The 18675-nt window shown below is 33.0% G+C and overlaps 1 protein-coding gene across 1 annotated transcript in view; it reads right to left on the reverse strand.

The window, feature by feature from the left end:
- Positions 1–18675, reverse strand: part of LOC143229627 (disheveled-associated activator of morphogenesis 2-like) — a 103355-nt gene that overhangs the window by 23104 nt on the left and 61576 nt on the right. Inside the window, 9 exon segments of the mRNA XM_076462216.1 lie at positions 1668–1785; positions 2375–2441; positions 4582–4796; positions 7735–7932; positions 9145–9280; positions 11247–11335; positions 12914–12982; positions 14039–14128; positions 17521–17736. Of these exon segments, the coding sequence (XP_076318331.1) occupies positions 1668–1785; positions 2375–2441; positions 4582–4796; positions 7735–7932; positions 9145–9280; positions 11247–11335; positions 12914–12982; positions 14039–14128; positions 17521–17715 (1177 nt within the window). The 5' untranslated portion in view covers positions 17716–17736.

Genomic DNA, 18675 nt, shown 5'->3' on the forward strand with positions numbered 1-18675 from the left:
AAGAGACAAAGTGATGAAGTGGTTTATACAAATCTTACATAAGCTATTGCTAAGTTAACCAAGATACAAAGTGATGAAGTGGTTTATACAAATCTTACATAAGCTGTTGCTAAGTTAACCAAGAGACAAAGTGATGAAGTGGTTTATACAAATCTTACATAAGCTGTTGCTAAGTTAACCAAGATACAAAGTGATGAAGTGGTTTATACAAATCTTACGTAAGCTATTGCTAAGTTAACCAAGAGACAAAGTGATGAAGTGGTTTATACAAATCTTACATAAGCTGTTGCTAAGTTAACCAAGAGACAAAGTGATGATGTGGTTTATACAAATCTTACATAAGCTGTTGCTAAGTTAACCAAGATACAAAGTGATGAAGTGATTTATACAAATCTTACATAAGCTGTTGCTAAGTTAACGAAGAGACAAAGTGATGAAGTGGTTTATACAAATCTTACATAAGCTATTGCTAAGTTAACCAAGATACAAAGTGATGAAGTGATTTATACAAATCTTACATAAGCTGTTGCTAAGTTAACCAAGAGACAAAGTGATGAAGTGATTTATACAAATCTTACATAAGCTATTGCTAAGTTAACCAAGATACAAAGTGATGAAGTGGTTTATACAAATCTTACGTAAGCTATTGCTAAGTTAACCAAGAGACAAAGTGATGAAGTGGTTTATACAAATCTTACATAAGCTGTTGCTAAGTTAACCAAGAGACAAAGTGATGAAGTGGTTTATACAAATCTTACATAAGCTGTTGCTAAGTTAACCAAGATACAAAGTGATGAAGTGATTTATACAAATCTTACATAAGCTGTTGCTAAGTTAACCAAGAGACAAAGTGATGAAGTGGTTTATACAAATCTTACATAAGCTATTGCTAAGTTAACCAAGATACAAAGTGATGAAGTGGTTTATACAAATCTTACATAAGCTGTTGCTAAGTTAACCAAGAGACAAAGTGATGAAGTGGTTTATACAAATCTTACATAAGCTATTGCTAAGTTAACCAAGATACAAAGTGATGAAGTGGTTTATACAAATCTTACATAAGTTATTGCTAAGTTAACCAAGATACAAAGTGATGAAGTGGTTTATACATCATAGCAATATTTCATATAAAGAAATAAAATGTTACAACTTATAGTAAGTTTTTAGGTTTTTTTCATATCATAACTCTGGTTTACTTTAAAAGTTAACAGTAGCAGTATAAACAAACTGGAATTTTAGTATATGATATTATCAACATTCAGTGTCCAATAATAACATTTTTACTGACACTATAGATTTAATATACATCATTACCAACATACAACATCTGTTGCACACACTATTGCAAACATTGTAAATCAATAGGAATACCAGTATCATACTTCACTGGGGTGAGCAAAATAATTTTGAATTATTAGCTGTTTCAGTTTCATTTTAGTGCATTTAATATATATATCTGTTAATTTTATGCAAAAAAGAAGCCCCCTGAAAAACCTGAATTTTGAATTTATTTTGTGATTTGAATAGTTAAACACATTTTATTGGAACTTGATATAACCACGTTTTATTAGTCATTATATATAGACATATACAGTATTATAAACTAAACCCTTAAATATTTTCAGCTTGTAGCTATATGAAACTAGGCAGAATCTGATGAAACTTACAAGGTAGACAAAGACAGTGTTTCAGCAGAGACAAAAAGTGTGGGTAAGCAGCTGTATGCAACAATTTTCCTTTTAAGACTTCAAACATAAACGATGCACTCTTCGAGTCCACATGAGCCTAAGATATAAAAGTATTTTCATCTCATCACTCAGTAGTTTAAAAGTATATTAAAATGTTCTGTGTAATGCTGTTAAACATATAAGTAGAACTTTGTTGCTCTATGACTTTTAATATTTTTCTAATCAAATCACCATGAGTTCAATCTATGTAGAAATTCGTTACTAATAAGAAACACTTTTCCTAAAATATTGCTGTATTAAAAAACATTGGATTTACGTTAAATATAAAATCAGGTCTAAACTGTTAACACTTAATAAAGCAACAACTATCACTGACTTGATAGAACCAGATATGCAATTGCTATACTCAATAAAGCAGAACAAGTCATTGATTTGACAGAACCATATATGTACTGTCAGAACTTAGGGCAACAATGATCACTGAGTTAAAATAATCAGATATACACTGTAAGATTATTAATAAAGCAACGCAAATCGCTCATTTGACAGAACCAGATACACACTGTAAGGTTATTAATAAAGCAACGCAAATCGCTCATTTGACAGAACCAGATACACACTGTTAAAGCTTAAAGCAACACAGATCACTGACATGACAGAACCAGATACGCACTGTGAGTACTTACCACATCACATCTACGAGCAAATTCTTTTTCGTCTTCGTTGCGAACCATTTCGAATATGTCAAGATGCCTAGAGGGAAAATACGAATCATGTGTATGATATATGGCACTGTATGTGTTGAAAAATTAAGGATTTCATAAAGAAACCATTTTATACAATTATAAATGACTGCACAAAGAATTTGTCATTTTTACATAACTTATTGTATTAATTAACTCATGAAGTCGTATAACAAATGATTCATTTTACTGAAATGTTACACTTATCAAACTGTCTAACGATTGTAAGCTTGATCTACTTTACAGATTAAAAAGCTGCCTCAATTCTCTGTTTAAACCGAAATTCGATATAATACCCACGTATTTTGCAAAAACGAAAAATTCCCACCCTCGAAATTTTGCAATATCGCAAAGACTCACAAATATAGAAAAAATTAAAGTAAACAGTAAATGTGAGTGTTTTCTTATAACAAAGTGACATCGGGCTATCTGCTGAGCCCACCAAGGTGAATCGAACCTCTGATTTTAGCGTTGTAAATTCGTAGACTTACCAATGGGGACATACAGGAACTGAATCGAACCTTACATCATTAGATTTATAGCGTTGTAAATTCCGTAGACTTACCATGATGTTACTTTAATGAAGGGGTTACATACAGTTAATGAACTAAGTACTGATATATTATTTTAATGTGCCACCAGGTTATACGGTATTGAACTATACATTAGTTCAATAAAAGTTTAAAGGTACACAGTAAATGTTGGGGAGCTTGACGATAGAAAACAACTTATTATTATTATTACATTTTGTATATTGTAACTATCTATCCAATTATATTCGTACGTTTTCCGTCATAGAGATGAAAGTTGTAAAAAAATCGTCTTTTGTTTATAAGCAGAAAATTTGCACAACGGCTAATTTGTGCTGAGTTCACTGCGGGGATTTAGCTCCGAATTTTAGTGTTGAATCAAGGAGAGGTAATCTCTTTCGTACTTTCACTTGTACGAAGTATAAACAAGGACATTCCAAGAGAATTGGATTTAAAGTATTATAAGAACTATACATTAGTTCAATAAAATGCACGTGTATCCATATCTATTTGTTTAAAGAATGGTGAACTCATTTCGATTTACTTATTAATTCTTTACCAACGTTATCAGTAATACACTGAGACAACACAAGCCAGTGAAAACTTTACTTTCAGTTAATTTAAGGTGATGTAGTTACAAAAATACAAAAAAACAGGTTTAAGTTCAATAATTGTAACACGAGATAGAATAGACACAACCATTATATTTGGAGTTTTCCTAGACATAGAATCCAAAACTTATATTTGGAGTAATCCTAGACATTGTATCTAAAACTTTTACTTGGAGTTAACCTAGATGTGAGATTTAACGCTTATGATGGGAGTTAATTGACACTGTACAGAAGAAGAAGAAATCTAATTTTCACGGTTAAAAACATATTCAATTTCTTAACATATCGCTGGGAACTTAGAGCTGCCACACGGTTTGCAGGTTAAACGTGTCACCCACGTTAGCATGGCTTCAACAAGTAACATTCACTGTAGCCTGTAAACCACGTGTTGTCTGTCCACTTATCAGAAACAGTTAAGTCAACACTGAACAAATGTTTGTTCTGAATTTCGTACAAAGCTACACGACGGCTATCTGCGTTAGCCGTCCCTAATTTAGCAGTGTAAGACTAGAAAGAAGGCAGCTAGTCATCACCACCCACCGCCAATTCTTGGGCTACTCTTTCACCAACGAATGATGGGATTGGTTGTAACATTATAACGCCTCCAAGGCTGAAGGGCGAACATGTTTGGTGTGACGGGGATTCGAACACGCGACCCTCAGAATACTAATCGAGTGCCTCAATCACCTGTCCATGCCGGGTCTACACGAGAAAGAAAGGATATAATACATATATGCCTGGAAGGTTCATGGAACTCTCACAGTTGTGAGATGGATTCGAACCTGCGACCCTCAGATTACGAGTCGAGTGTCCTAACCACTTGACCGTACCGGACCAAAAAATAATGGATGGACTATAATTTTCACTGACTTCTTTTAATATTTTTCTCTTTCATATTTTCTGAATTCGCCAGAGATTTCCGACCTGTGGCCGCGCTGATAATACAATAACGAGTTTAAGTTAAAATAAAAGATTTAATTTGCAGTATTTGGAAGATATGTAGTCTGACCTGTCAAGGGTAGCATTCTCATGACTACGAAGCTTATCAATCACGGGCTGAATTCCCAGCATTAAAAATTCGTATCGAAGATGAAGACGAAATTCCAGATGATCTTGTCCAGGACCATAGTTGATGATGGCGTTGATAAATGACATGATGGTTGTTTTTAGGCTTATCTCTTCTTTATAAATCCCAGTGCTACGATCCAGATCATTCACTATAACCTATGAAATAACACAAGTGAGTAAGAAGCCTACGTTTTGAGTTTGATTAAGGGCAAAGCTGAATAATGGGCTTTTTGCATTATGTCCATCATAGGAATTAAAACCAGAGCTTTAAAATCCCATTAACTGGTCCGGCTTGACCAGGTTGTTAGGGATTTCGACTCGTAATCTGACAGTTGCGAGTTTGAACCCTCGTCACCCCAAACATGCTCGCCCTTTCAGCCGTGGAGGAGTTATAATGTGACTATGAATCTCACTATTCGAGAGTAATCTATGCTAACCGTCTCTAATTTAACACTTTAAGACTGGAGGGAAGGCAATTAGTCGTCGCTAACTCTTGGGTTACTCTTTTACAAATAAGCGGTTGAACTAATCGAAACGTAATAACGCTCCCACGGCTGAAAGGGCGAGGACGTTTGGTGTGACGGGTTTTCGAACCCGCGACCTTCAGATTATGAGTCAAGCGCCCCAACCACCTAGCCATACCGGGCCACTCATTAACGATGTATTATAGCATTGTTATAAAAAAAAGTATGCTTGACATTTGATGTAAATTTCGCAGCAGATTAACTGGCATGAAAAGAGTCTACAATTTGTGAGTTAATAATTAATCAATTTGTAGGTTTTTATTTGATTTGTGTCAGTTATACTATCTTGCATCGTTTTGAGAAATACATTTTTATAAACCTATTTCACAAATGTGTTTATTTTAATTTTTTTCAGCGTTCCTACACATTCTAATATTTGAATAAAAACAGCCGTATGTAAGTAACCCGGGCTTGTCTAGTGAATAATCGACACCTACCAGCTGTGCTTGAAGTCACGTTTTTATCAGTTCGTGTAAAAAATTCATAAAATGTAAAAATAACACGAGTTTTTCGATAAAAAGCAACAACATAACAGGTAAATAAGATATCTACTGCAAACTGTAACTTAGAATTCATTCAAAATGAGAACTGTTACAAAACAAATTGATTTTTGATATGTTTGTATTAAAACACTTCTTTCCTAAATACATAGTAGAAACACAGATGTGGAACACTTGTTTATATGCTTGATAGTTATATCTACAGTAACATAAATAATCAGCGTAAATGTAAGAGACAACAGGCGTGATTCTTGTATCGAGATGTTTATTTACATGTGAGAAACAAATTCCCAAAAAACACTGCGTTTAGAATATTATGTAAAACAATGTCATAATATTTGTTAAAATCGTAAGGAAATAATTATATTGCTCTTAAAGTTTGGAACTGGAATTCTAGGGCTTAGGCATAGAAATATCTAAATTTGAACTATTTAAGTAGAAAGGAGACAAAAGTCGTTAGTTCCTTGGGCTACAATGGCTTTACTTGGCTCTCTGAATGGAATAATGAAATATATATTACTTTTATAACGCACCTATGGCTGAAAGTCCAACATCTAATATCAAGTCTTGCAAGAACAGGAATAACATTTGTCAACTTTGATGCAAATTACAGAAGAATCAACCAGGTTCCAGGCTTTTCGTGTAACATTTAAGAAATTCCAGTGAACATTTTCATACCAATACATTGAAGGCCTAACTATTACAATTCTTTGGCTCAAAATCTCTTTCAAAATCTTACTAAGTCTGATAAGCAATAATTAAATGAAAATACATAATCAAAAATACCAACGACGTTCAAAACCAGAATTATTTTATTATTCACATAAACACTACAGATTATTTACTATACGGTCTATTAGGGTTTTCAAAAGCATGCGAAATTACAGAAATAAATCAGTAATCTTGCTAAAACGTAAAAGAACTTGGAAGAGTAGGAAAAAAAAAACCGTTGAAAGTAAATTATCACCATTATTATAGAAAAACTATGAAACTTATATACAGGGTGAGTTTGTTTGTTTGTTTTTTGAATTTCGCACAAAGCTACTCGAGGGCTATCTGTGCTAGCCATCTCTAATTTAGCAGTGTAAGACTAGAGGGAAGGCAGCTAGTCATCACCACCCACCGCCAACTCTTGGGCTACTCTTTTACGAACGAATAATGGGATTTACCGAAACATTATAACGCCCACACGGCTGAAATGGCGAGCATATTTGGTGTAACGAAGATTCGAACCCGCGACCCTCAGATTACGAGTCGAGTACCTCAATCACCTGGCCATGCCGAACTTTATTCATTTTAACCTTTTACTAAACTGACGATTAAGTTTCACTCAAACATAAAATATCCAACCTACACTCGTAAGATATTGATTGATATTTTTAACGTTTTTTTTTTCCTAATTCTATGTGCGGGGAGGAGCTAACTTTGCCCAAACATTTGTTATAAAGTTCGAAATAAAAATACGCGTAAGAAAGTTTTTATTTCTTTGTTTGTTTTCGGATGTACTCACACAGCTACTGATAAACTCTCTGAGTAGTTTCTAATTAGCAACTGATAGCAAGACGGCAGTTACTCAACACCATTCACTCTCCAAATAGTGAGATTCGATTGTCGTGCTTATAACTTATCCAACGCCGCAAAGTTCGAAGAGCAGATTTTCTTTTTGCGGCAACGGTACGCGAACGCTGGACTCCAAAACCCTCAGTCCGACACGCTAATCATTGAAGCACAATAACCCGCGATTCTCAGATTACTAGTCGCACGTCTTAACACGCTTGGCCATGCCGGGCCTAACACGGTGAGACAAAAGTGATTATACACTTATGTCATTTAGAAATTAGATTAACTAATTATTTTATTTATGAAGAGAAAATAAATAAATTGGTTTCGTTTGTATTTGTAATGTTTTCTTTAGTGATAATTGTATAATAAATATTACCCCATCTTATGTTATTAGCATGATCTAATTTTATAATTAACTAATAAACAAAATTGAGTAAAGACAAATTCGGAATATATAACACGTAAAGCGAGCATGAAATGTGTAGCAATAGGACAAACAGATCGAACCTGGAATCTTGTTCTTTCACAGGCAAACTTCTGAAAATGAAGCATTGCTTCTAGAACTTTACGATGTCCACCAGGTACTAAACAGACGGCCCCCAAGATTTCCAGCACAGCAATTTTAGTCTTGATGTTAACGACAGCAAGACTTTGAGATATGGTGTTGATGGCATAAGGATGGGCCAGCACATGGGACCTTCCACTCTGAAATCAAGAAGGAACATAAACGTTTTTCTACTTTGTTAATCTACAGTTCGGTGATATTGTGTATACGTAGAATTACGATTATATTACAGACGTTTAAGTTTAAGTTTAAGATACTCTAGTGCAGTGGTTCTTAACCTTTTTCATCGTCTTACCCCCTGAGACTCTCCAGGGTATTACCGTGACCCCTATAAAAATTTTTGTAATGCTGAACTTTGCGTAAAGGTAGAATAAAACAAAACTATATAAAGATCCTAATTTATTGAAAAATGTTACAAATAAATGACCTTGAGAAATGCTACAAGTGCTAAACAAATGCAAAATCCATGGAATTACTGAACATCATATTAAACCTTCTTATTCACTCAGTATGAGGGTTGATATAATATATATATATATAATGAGAAAATATACTAAATACGATGGAAAATTTGATATTTAAATTTTAAGTTCGATGTATTAATATTATATAATTAAACAAATTTAGGCAATTCAAAGCGTTGTAATATATGAACATTTTTTACTCAAAATTAGACAAGTGGTTGCGCAACAAGCATCTCGACGCGGTTCAACTGCCGCACTTCAGCGTGTTTTCACAAAAACTACAAACTTCTCTTTGACTTTCCCAATAATTCCCAAACCTTCCGTGACCCCAAGAAACTTCAAACGACCTCCCAGGGGGTCACGACCCCCAGGTTAAGAACCACTGAGTCTAGTACTATCTGCGCTTGTTGTCAATAACTCAGAAGTGATAGATAGCTAGTCAACATCATCCACCGTCATCTCTTGGGCTACTTTAATCAAATAATGGGATTAAACATTATATTATAACGACAACAAATGTAGAGTGCATTCAGTGATGTGATTAGAATTTGCGATTCACAAGTTGTGAGTCGAATGCCTTAATCATCAGGTCATGAGAGGCCTAATTTTTTAATGAATGTTAAGGAATATATTATTAACATTCTAAATAGAATTCATGGGATATTGGTAGTATGCTGTCTGATTAATTTTTATATTATTTAATTTCAGAAGTAAGTGGAAAAACGAAATACTAAATATCAAATGAATTATAAACCACAAATCATAAGACTGATTAATATAGTCAATGCAATATACATTAGGTATAAATAATTGAACAATTATAAAACTACAGTTTTATGTACTTGAAGAAAGAGTTTATATTTTTATTGCTGCTAAAGGTTAACTCACAGAGTTATTCATCAACGCCTTGACACAACCAATCAAAGATGTGTGTACAATACTCTCTGATGTGTCATAGTCCATGTTCTTGAGAAATTTCAACAAACATGCCAGCCCATCTTGTTCCAAAAACCGCATCACGAAACTGGAAGAGAAATATACCTTTCTAATATTTGTTTGTTTTGAGTTTAGTCGTCCCTAATTTAGTAGTGTAGGGAAGGAAGCTGGTCATTACCACTCACCGTCAACTCTTAGGCTACTCTTTTACAAACAAATAGTGGGATTGACCTTACATTATAACACCCACACCGTAGAAACGCATGCATGTTTGGCGTGACGAGGATTCGAACCAGAAACCCTTAGGTTGCTAGTCGAATGATTTAACTACCTGGTAATGTCTGGTCTACTAATCTCTGCTAAACGATCATAAAAGTTTCAGTGTTGTTGTTTTGAATTAAGCAAAAAGCTGCACAATGAGCAATCTATACTCTGCCCACCACGGGTATCAAAACCCGATTTTTAGCATTGTAAATCCGCAGACATACCGCTGAGCCACTGGGAGCAAGTTTCAGTGAGATACTTTATAATTTGATTTTTTTAAAGTTTGAACTTATTTTTATATAAAAGTTTCGTTAAAGAGATGTTTTTTTAAGATAAGAATTAATAAAATATAAGAATCACTTATAGACAGTGATGTGGAAAACAAACAACTTAACACGTCAGCTTGCTAGAAATCAGATTAAACGAGAAACGCACTGAGAATAGGTTTAAGTCTTTACAGTGTCAGAACGATTTTCAAGTATTCATATTTCGTTTCGCCAAAGGTGTTTTCACCCATTTCTTTTTTGCTGTTCTCTGCGATAGAGCTACTGTTTCGCTCAAGGAACTTTCACACTATTCCTCGTCTAAAGTACCATTTCCAGTCCTGTTTATAAAAAGCAAGTGATAGAGTTCAATGGCTTGAGAAACAATAAGAATGACTATGACAAATAACTAACTGTTAATGAGCCTTCAAAATGTGTTTAGATAAAACAAATAACTAACTGTTAATGAGCCTTCAAAATGTGTTTAGATAAAACAAATAACTAACTGTTAATGAGCCTTGACAATGTGTTTAGATAAAACAAATAACTAACTGTTAATGATCCTTGACAATGTGTTTAGATAAAACAAATAACTAACTGTTAATGAACCTTCACAATGTGTTTAGATAAAACAAATAACTAACTGTTAATGAGCCTTCACAATGTGTTTAAATAAAACAAATAACTAACTGTTAATGAGCCTTCACAATGTGTTTAGATAAAACAAATAACTAACTGTTAATGAGCCTTCACAATGTGTTTAGATAAAACAAATAACTAACTGTTAATGAGCCTTCACAATGTGTTTAGATAAAACAAATAACTAACTGTTAATGAGCCTTCACAATGTGTTTAGATAAAACAAATAACTAACTGTTAATGAGCCTTCACAATGTGTTTAGATAAAACAAATAACTAACTGTTAATGAGCCTTCACAATGTGTTTAGATAAAACAAATAACTAACTGTTAATGATCCTTGACAATGTGTTTAGATAAAACAAATAACTAACTGTTAATGATCCTTGACAATGTGTTTAGATAAAACAAATAACTAACTGTTAATGAGCCTTCACAATGTGTTTAGATAAAACAAATAACTAACTGTTAATTATCCTTGACAATGTGTTTAGATAAAACAAATAACTAACTGTTAATGATCCTTGACAATGTGTTTAGATAAAACAAATAACTAACTGTTAATGATCCTTCACAATGTGTTTAGATAAAACAAATAACTAACTGTTAATGAACCTTCACAATGTGTTTAGATAAAACAAATAACTAACTGTTAATGAGCCTTCACAATGTGTTTAGATAAAACAAATAACTAACTGTAAATGAGCCTTGACAATATGTTTAGATAAAACGAAAGAAACAAATATATATATTCATTAAATATTTAAATGGTTGCACAATGTTTATTGAATACTAGCTACGTTTACAAGATTAATTTAAAGTGCAAACTTCAAACAAATTACATATCACTCTTGTTCGAAGCTAGATAGACAAATGTGGTATAAAATACCTGTTTGGCTGTGTACGTAACGCTGTTTTAAGGTTATCCAGGAGCTTGGATCTAACTGCAACTTCCTCCTCGTCCCGGGGAAAAAGAAGCTAAAAGAGTGCAATTGAAACTTCCCTGTGAACTCGATTTCGGTTATATTAACTGCAAGATTATTTTACAGCCAGGTCACCAGAAATTCATGTTTAGCATTACAGTAAGACTTGGAAAAACTATTTCGTCAATCAATCACATTTATCAAACATTGAAACTTGGTTTTTGAACATTTTAGTACTAATGAGAACTTAATAGTAACGTGTACAATATAACACCACAATAAAATTGATAACAACTTAAATTACACCATTCTGTTCTGGTTCAGTAAGTTTCAAGTAAACAGTGTATACTATATTAACACCAAGCTGCTGTAATCCAGCCACTTTGATGAATTTTGGTACCTGTAAAAGGTCTCTTCGGCTATTAAACAACTCGTATTGGTACAATAAATAATGTAGTGATATTTTGTATTCAACCTGAATTAATCCTTACGGTATTGACGATAGAAACAGCAGACAACCAGTAACATCCGCCGCCACAACTCTTCTCCGACTTTGAACAAACTAAAATGTTGTTTGATTATTATCACTGTTATAAGTAATTCAAAAATAAAAGTGTCGAGCGTGTTCAAAGAATTGTATCGCGAACCTTGGACCTTGCGAAACGCAGCTCAATATAATAAGCAGCAATATTTCATAAGAATGAGCTAGATTATTTATTATTAATCTTATTGTGATAAATCGTACGTACGGTACTATTAAAATAAGCAAGTTTTCCAGTACTCAATAATTGTTATCCCAAAAACTGCAAAATATGAAATACAACTTTGAACAGTTAAGACATAATAACGATTTTCTTGTAGATGAGACAATTTAAAAAAATAAAAGTTATAGTTCTAGCAAGAATTACTTAGATATTATCTAGACAGTCATATTTATTCATCTAACTGTGCTTATTTCAGTCAACTTTTGTATCATTTAATTTCTTTAAAAAAGTTACTAAAATAATTGTCTTTAACTTCCCCTCTAATTGATTAGATCTGGATTATATTAGACTCAGTTGCACTGACTGCTCTCAGCTACTTATTCTACGAACATACATTACGTACCACGATTAATATTAAAATTTAATTGAACAACAAAATCCGTGTCACTTAACATACTCTATAAAAGGATTTTATTTCTATCGGTTTCATGAAAAATATGTCTACTTCTGTGTAATAGCTCATTTCTGTTAAGCTGTTGTATTTAATAATAGTAACAAAGAACTCATATATTACACGTCCTACATGTAACGTTAACACGCACCAACGTATAAAACGTTTTACAACTCACAACGATAGCCACTAGTTGTTATATCATTAAAATAAGAATAATTTAAACTATAATTTAAGAATTTCCTGCTCTTAAATTAATTTTAAATAGACCTTTTAATCTAACAAAACTTTTCCTAGCGTCAATTAAGCTGTATTATACACTTATTTCCGTTCGTGTGTCAGCAATAGTTCTGTAAATCCGTTAAGATTATTCAATGATACAGTTACACTACTTGAGCCAGTAGAATTAAACGAAGAAAAGATTGACTTTAGTATGAATAAGCTGTACAAATCTAATCTATGATCTATATGAACTCACCAATGACAAGGAATCCACCTTTTCCAGGTAATAATCTGGAAAATGCGCAGATGTTGACTCTTGTTGTTCCTAAAAATGAACGTTATCTAGAGTAGTGAATATATAATATTTGACATTTTACACCTCAACACGGACTCTATTAACACTATTTCAACTATGAAATGTTGGCAAAAAATAATTTTACATTTGTTTTATTTTTCATATAAAGATAACAGTTTCTAATAACTAATATATTTTTAAATGTTTTGAAAAATCATTTGTATACGCTGTTGTAGATTGATATGGATGCATTAGATAACAAATGAAAATAAAATTCACCACTTATATTCGGAATAAGTATTGTACTTTAATACTTTCTTTTCAAGTTTATTGTACTACTATTTTCAGAGTAAAAACATAAAACTGACGTTTTCTCGCAATGAAAGAAAATTCCTTCTTACTAACTATAACCAACTAGTTTCGGTGTGGTTTGGGTTATTTTGAATTTCGCGCAAAGCTACAGGAGGGCTATCTTTGCTAGCCGTCCTAATTTAGCAGCATCCAACTCTTGGGATACTATATTACCAATGAATAGTGGGATTAACCGTAACATTATAATGCCCCCACGACAAAAGAGCGAGCATTATTGGTGTCACGGGGATTCGAACCTGCGACCCTCAGATTACGAGTCGAGTACCTTAACCATCTGGCCATGCCGGGCCCACTAGTTTTGGTTACTGTTACTATTATCCGGACTAATGTCTAGTACATAGTAACTGTGTTACCGAAATTAGTCAGTTATAACTAATAATAAATGTTTCATGTTTAATTGCGCTAAAAAATCTGCTTTTGTCTTTTTTTTTAATATAGAATTTTAAGTTAACTTTCACAGAATTCCTGAATCTACTTTCTAAGCTATCGATTGCTAATGGTAAACGTAAAAACAATAATATTCTATTAGTAAATTTAAGAATCTAGTAACGTTAGTAAAAGTTCTATTTTACCAAACACTTTTCTATTTTTTTAAACGTTGTTCATGAGGCAGTAAGTATTTCTGTGTAGAATTTAATGAGCCTTTTTCGTTGGTAGTTTGTATATATACACACAAAAAACACTAAGCATATTAGGCCTAATTAACAACTTTACCATTTTCTTGCTTAAATAAAGTTGCCATTTCTTCTCTGGTGGTAAACTGAACATAATTTCTTTCTTTGCTGCCGTCAGATCTAACTCTTCCTGATAAAAAGAAAGGACATGAAATGAAACAGAGGCGAACAAATCACGTATATATACAAAACTCATTTACTATTTACAAACAAATATTGTATGTAACATTTTATATATTGAACTAATTTTATAACTATCATTATTATTTTACTAAGCCTGGAATTATTCACTGTAAGATTAAGCATTATGTATAATTTCAATAAAACTTAATACAAAGGACATAAAATCCTGTTTGACATTCTCTAGATGCTTTGGTGGTTATCTACACCGTCATCATCACGAGAAAGAAAGAATTACAATAAAAAACAGCTTACATTGTTTATATATAATAACCATCTGCATTATGACAACTAGGATGGTACAATATCCTATCAGATTCCATCCCTACTCTGAGTACGGGTATGAATATTATATCCAGAACAGTAAGACGAACGTTAGTATACAGTACTCTGATTGGATATGTAGCCGCTCGAAAATCACTAGAGAAGAGTTAGTTGTTAAACACAAAAGTGCACAATAGGCTATTTGTGTTATATCCTCAGTGGGTATCAAAACTCAGGTTTTAGTTTTATAATCCTACACATCTTCGCTCTATCACTGAAAGAGAGATTAATTGAGAAGAGGTAACCAAATCAAAAAGTTGAAATAGGCATCGGACCAAGTGGTGGACTAAATAAAACTGGGCACGTGTGCTCTTTACAGAAGACTCCCAGTTTGAATTGTTTTTCAATAATCAATAACAAGTTCATTGGCTGTGGAACCATAGTTAAAGTATAACGTCGACACAGATGTGTGGTGAATGATAGGTAGAAATTTGGGGTTGAGTCTCATTCAACGTAGTGTCACTCTGAAAATTGATAGGTATCCCAAGAGTAACAGTCAAGGTACACTGAGCCATTCCCTGAGAAACACAACTCGTCGTTTAATCAGTGATGTCAAGAAAACCCACTTGTAGAGAAAAATATATATGTAAACCTTATGATGGCCGAAGAAGATCGAAACGTTGTTCGCTCCTCTAGGTAAAAAAAAAATTTCTCAACCCAAACGAGCCGTTTTTACATATATATTTAACTCATCGCTTAGATTTAGCTTCGAGCAAGAAAGTAATCCAAGCCTATAACAAACATGGTGAAACGATATCATGAAGGTAAAGTGGTCAATAGAACATTCAAGGTACAGCTTGGTCTGTACAAGGTCCCGATACAAGCATTCTTGAGGCTATATGGGCTTAAGTCAAAATCAAAAAACGATCAGATAACTTGACTGGAATGTGAGGATTAGTACAGAAAGTTTGGAATAATATTATACAATTGTATATTGATTAACTGGGTGGGGACATTTAAAAAAAAAGTGCAATATTCTGGTTGAAGAAGAGGGAAGCTCACAAAATATTTTTTTCTATTCTGATCTATTGTACAATTTGTTCGTTTTTCTTTTGCATATTTCTAAACCATTAATAAATTAATTTTTCAATTGCCCATATTCGTTGTTTCTGACTCTTTTATGTATATAGCTAATGTGTTTCAATTAAATGCATTTGGATATAAAATTAACATCAAATTCAGAGCCTTTTATCAATGTATTAAATACCACATGTTAGGTGTATATATACATTTAGAGGCTATTAATTTATAGATCCTTATACAAGTTTTTGACTTTCATTTCTAAAATTTGAAGTTCGATTCTCCTTTCCCTCCACTCCCCCAAAACAACAGAACGTTGTAATGAGAGAGTCTCTAGTGCTAGGCTAAAATATCAAATAACACGAAGTCATTATTTCACAAACATTATACATATGGAAATTGTATTAATGTTTTAACAGAAAAATGATGACGTATTTTTTCTGGGCTAGAAATCCCTGATTTTGAATTGATAGACCAGAAGCTCTTGGGCTACTCTAATAGAAAAGTGAGATATGATTGTTACATTTATAATTTATCCACGGCCAGAAAGTGCAAAAGGCGATTTTTATTTCGGTACTGGACTGCGAACCATGTACTTTATGATCCGCAGCCCAGAACTCCAGGATTCTAATTGTTGGGACATGCCCGGCCGAACCTCAAAAGCGACCATTATTTATTAATGCGTTAACTTAAAAAACAAATAATGGGGCTTTTTTGTGTGTGTAAAGAGAATTTAAAAAGAATGAAGGAACCAGTGAACAACACACAGGTTGAGTGTATTCAGATTTTTTTTTTACTCTACATCCATAAACTGGTGGTAAAGTAATGCAGCCGTTTCAAGGTCAAATCTCAAAACAGCTAACAATTTTTAGAAAGTGTTACCAATGGTAGTATAAGAAAATGTAATTTGAAATATGTCACTGAAGATATGTATTCCACAAAAAATAATGAATCACAGTGTTGAAAAAAATACAAGTTTGTTTAATTGGTTTGTAGATAATAGTAAATACTACGGTAACAGACCTCTACTGGTTTCCACAGGAATTCACAAAAACCACCAAAATAAAGACCTTTATACATGGAAGTGTGATGATTACATAGTTAAACATAACTGTTGGTATGATATTAATAATTTAATTGAACAAATTATAAACCTCTATAAAAAAAGTTTTAAACACCATAAGAAAATTCTAATAGTCAACTGAATTATTTGAAAGGGTAGTTCAATCTCAACGTTATTAAAACTTATACACTACAGTATATACAAATCTCTGTACATAAAAATGTATTTTCTATTTTGGTACTGTCAAATGTGTGTGTTTTTATAGCAAAAACACATCGGACTATCACCTGAGGGAATCGAACTCCTAATTTAGGCGTTGTAAATCCGTAGACTTACAGCTGTACTAGCAGGGGAGGTATAGTATTACAAAAATAATAAATCTTAAATGTTTTCATTTTATGCACAGTTGGCTTCAGTCATCACAACCCGAGGTTATTTTTTATGACTCCCAAATTTTAAAACATATTACTATTGAAACAGGTGTAACATGTAAATATTTTGTTTTATTTTAATTGTATTATGCTTCACTAGTCTGAAATAAAAGTAGCTTTGGTGTAAGAAACAAAATGGACGATAAGATGCAGTTCTTGTTTGTTTGTTGAATTTCACGCAAAGCTACTCGAGGGTTATCTGCGTTACCCTTACTTAATTTAGAAGTGAAAAACAGACAGTCAACATCAATCATCTCCTACTCTTGGACTACTCTTTCACCAACCAGAGATTAATCATCACCTGATAACGTCTTCACAGAAGAAAAGACGAACATGTTTAGTAATCGAGTTCCATAACTGCCAGGACACTATATTATAGAAGAATGAACCGAGTCGATTAGGAAGAGACCATTCTAATAAACCTACAAAAAACAGTACTAATTGTAGTTAAAATACTAATTTAATGTTTCAAAAAACTTGGTTTAAATAATATATTTCTCTTACAACCAACTCAGAAAATTTTTCGTCCAGTTCCTCTTCATCTGGGACTGGCTGTGTAGGAGTGAGAAGTTGAGGCTGAAGGCTTACCACACCCCCATTCTCTACAACATGATACGTTATTTCAGGGAGGTCGTTGCTGGCAAAACAGCAGCACAGTTTTGCTTTCTTTTTCTTCACAGGCATGTTGGTCGAGTTCATTGAGACCGTGTAAATAAGATACTGTTGATATAAATATAGAGAGAAAAAGAACACTTTAGTACAATATCCACAGAATATAAATACCCGTACATTGCAGTTAGAATGGATATTTTCATAATAGAGAAACAACTGTTTTTGGTTTCCTTATAACGTTACTTTTTGTCAAAATTTTGTTTTTCTAATAAACATAATTTAAATGTTTTAAAGAATCCTAAAGAAACGTAACGATTTTTGGGGTCTTTTTGACTGAATAAATGAATCATGCTAAATGTTAATTGATTGATGATATGTATATCTGAATTAATATCACCAGAAAATAATACAAAAATTGTACTATTCACTAAATTTCAAAAAACTAAAAATGAAAATCAAACGTTATACAACACAAACAAAAATACAAATGTTACACTCAGTAAGTAGTTTTAATTAATATAATTACCAAACATTGCTTTTATTTGGTTTATTCTACACTAATAAAATTTAGCAATAAATTTCTGTCATATAACGCCCTCATATTTTAAGTTGTACTAAATGACATCGGGAAATATAAGAATGTGGAATACGTTGAGGCACCAGTATTATCCAGAAAGAACCTGCAACAAGTTGTAACGCAGCTGTGATAAGTAAAATTCAGCGTCTTTAAACGGGTGAAAATTCACGAATACAAAGGTCGTGGCAAAAGCCGTCCACCTACCAAAGGTAACAGTACACAACAAAAAACCAGGCGTGTAAACATACCTCCCGTTCAACCGTTGCATACCTCAAACAACTGAAAAAATAAATGGTTATTAATATTATTCCATGCGGAAAGGTATCGGCCAAATTACCGGACGTAGCGCCTAAGAGCTCTTGAAAAGGACGTTGAGAAACTTTCATCATCGAACACTAAATACAACATGGAAAGCAAGCACGGAGGAGTGGTGTGCTTTGGACATGATAACGGGGGCTCTTGTAAGGTAA

Source organism: Tachypleus tridentatus, chromosome 10, assembly GCF_004210375.1.
Source record: "Tachypleus tridentatus isolate NWPU-2018 chromosome 10, ASM421037v1, whole genome shotgun sequence".
NCBI classification, from domain to species: domain Eukaryota; kingdom Metazoa; phylum Arthropoda; class Merostomata; order Xiphosura; family Limulidae; genus Tachypleus; species Tachypleus tridentatus.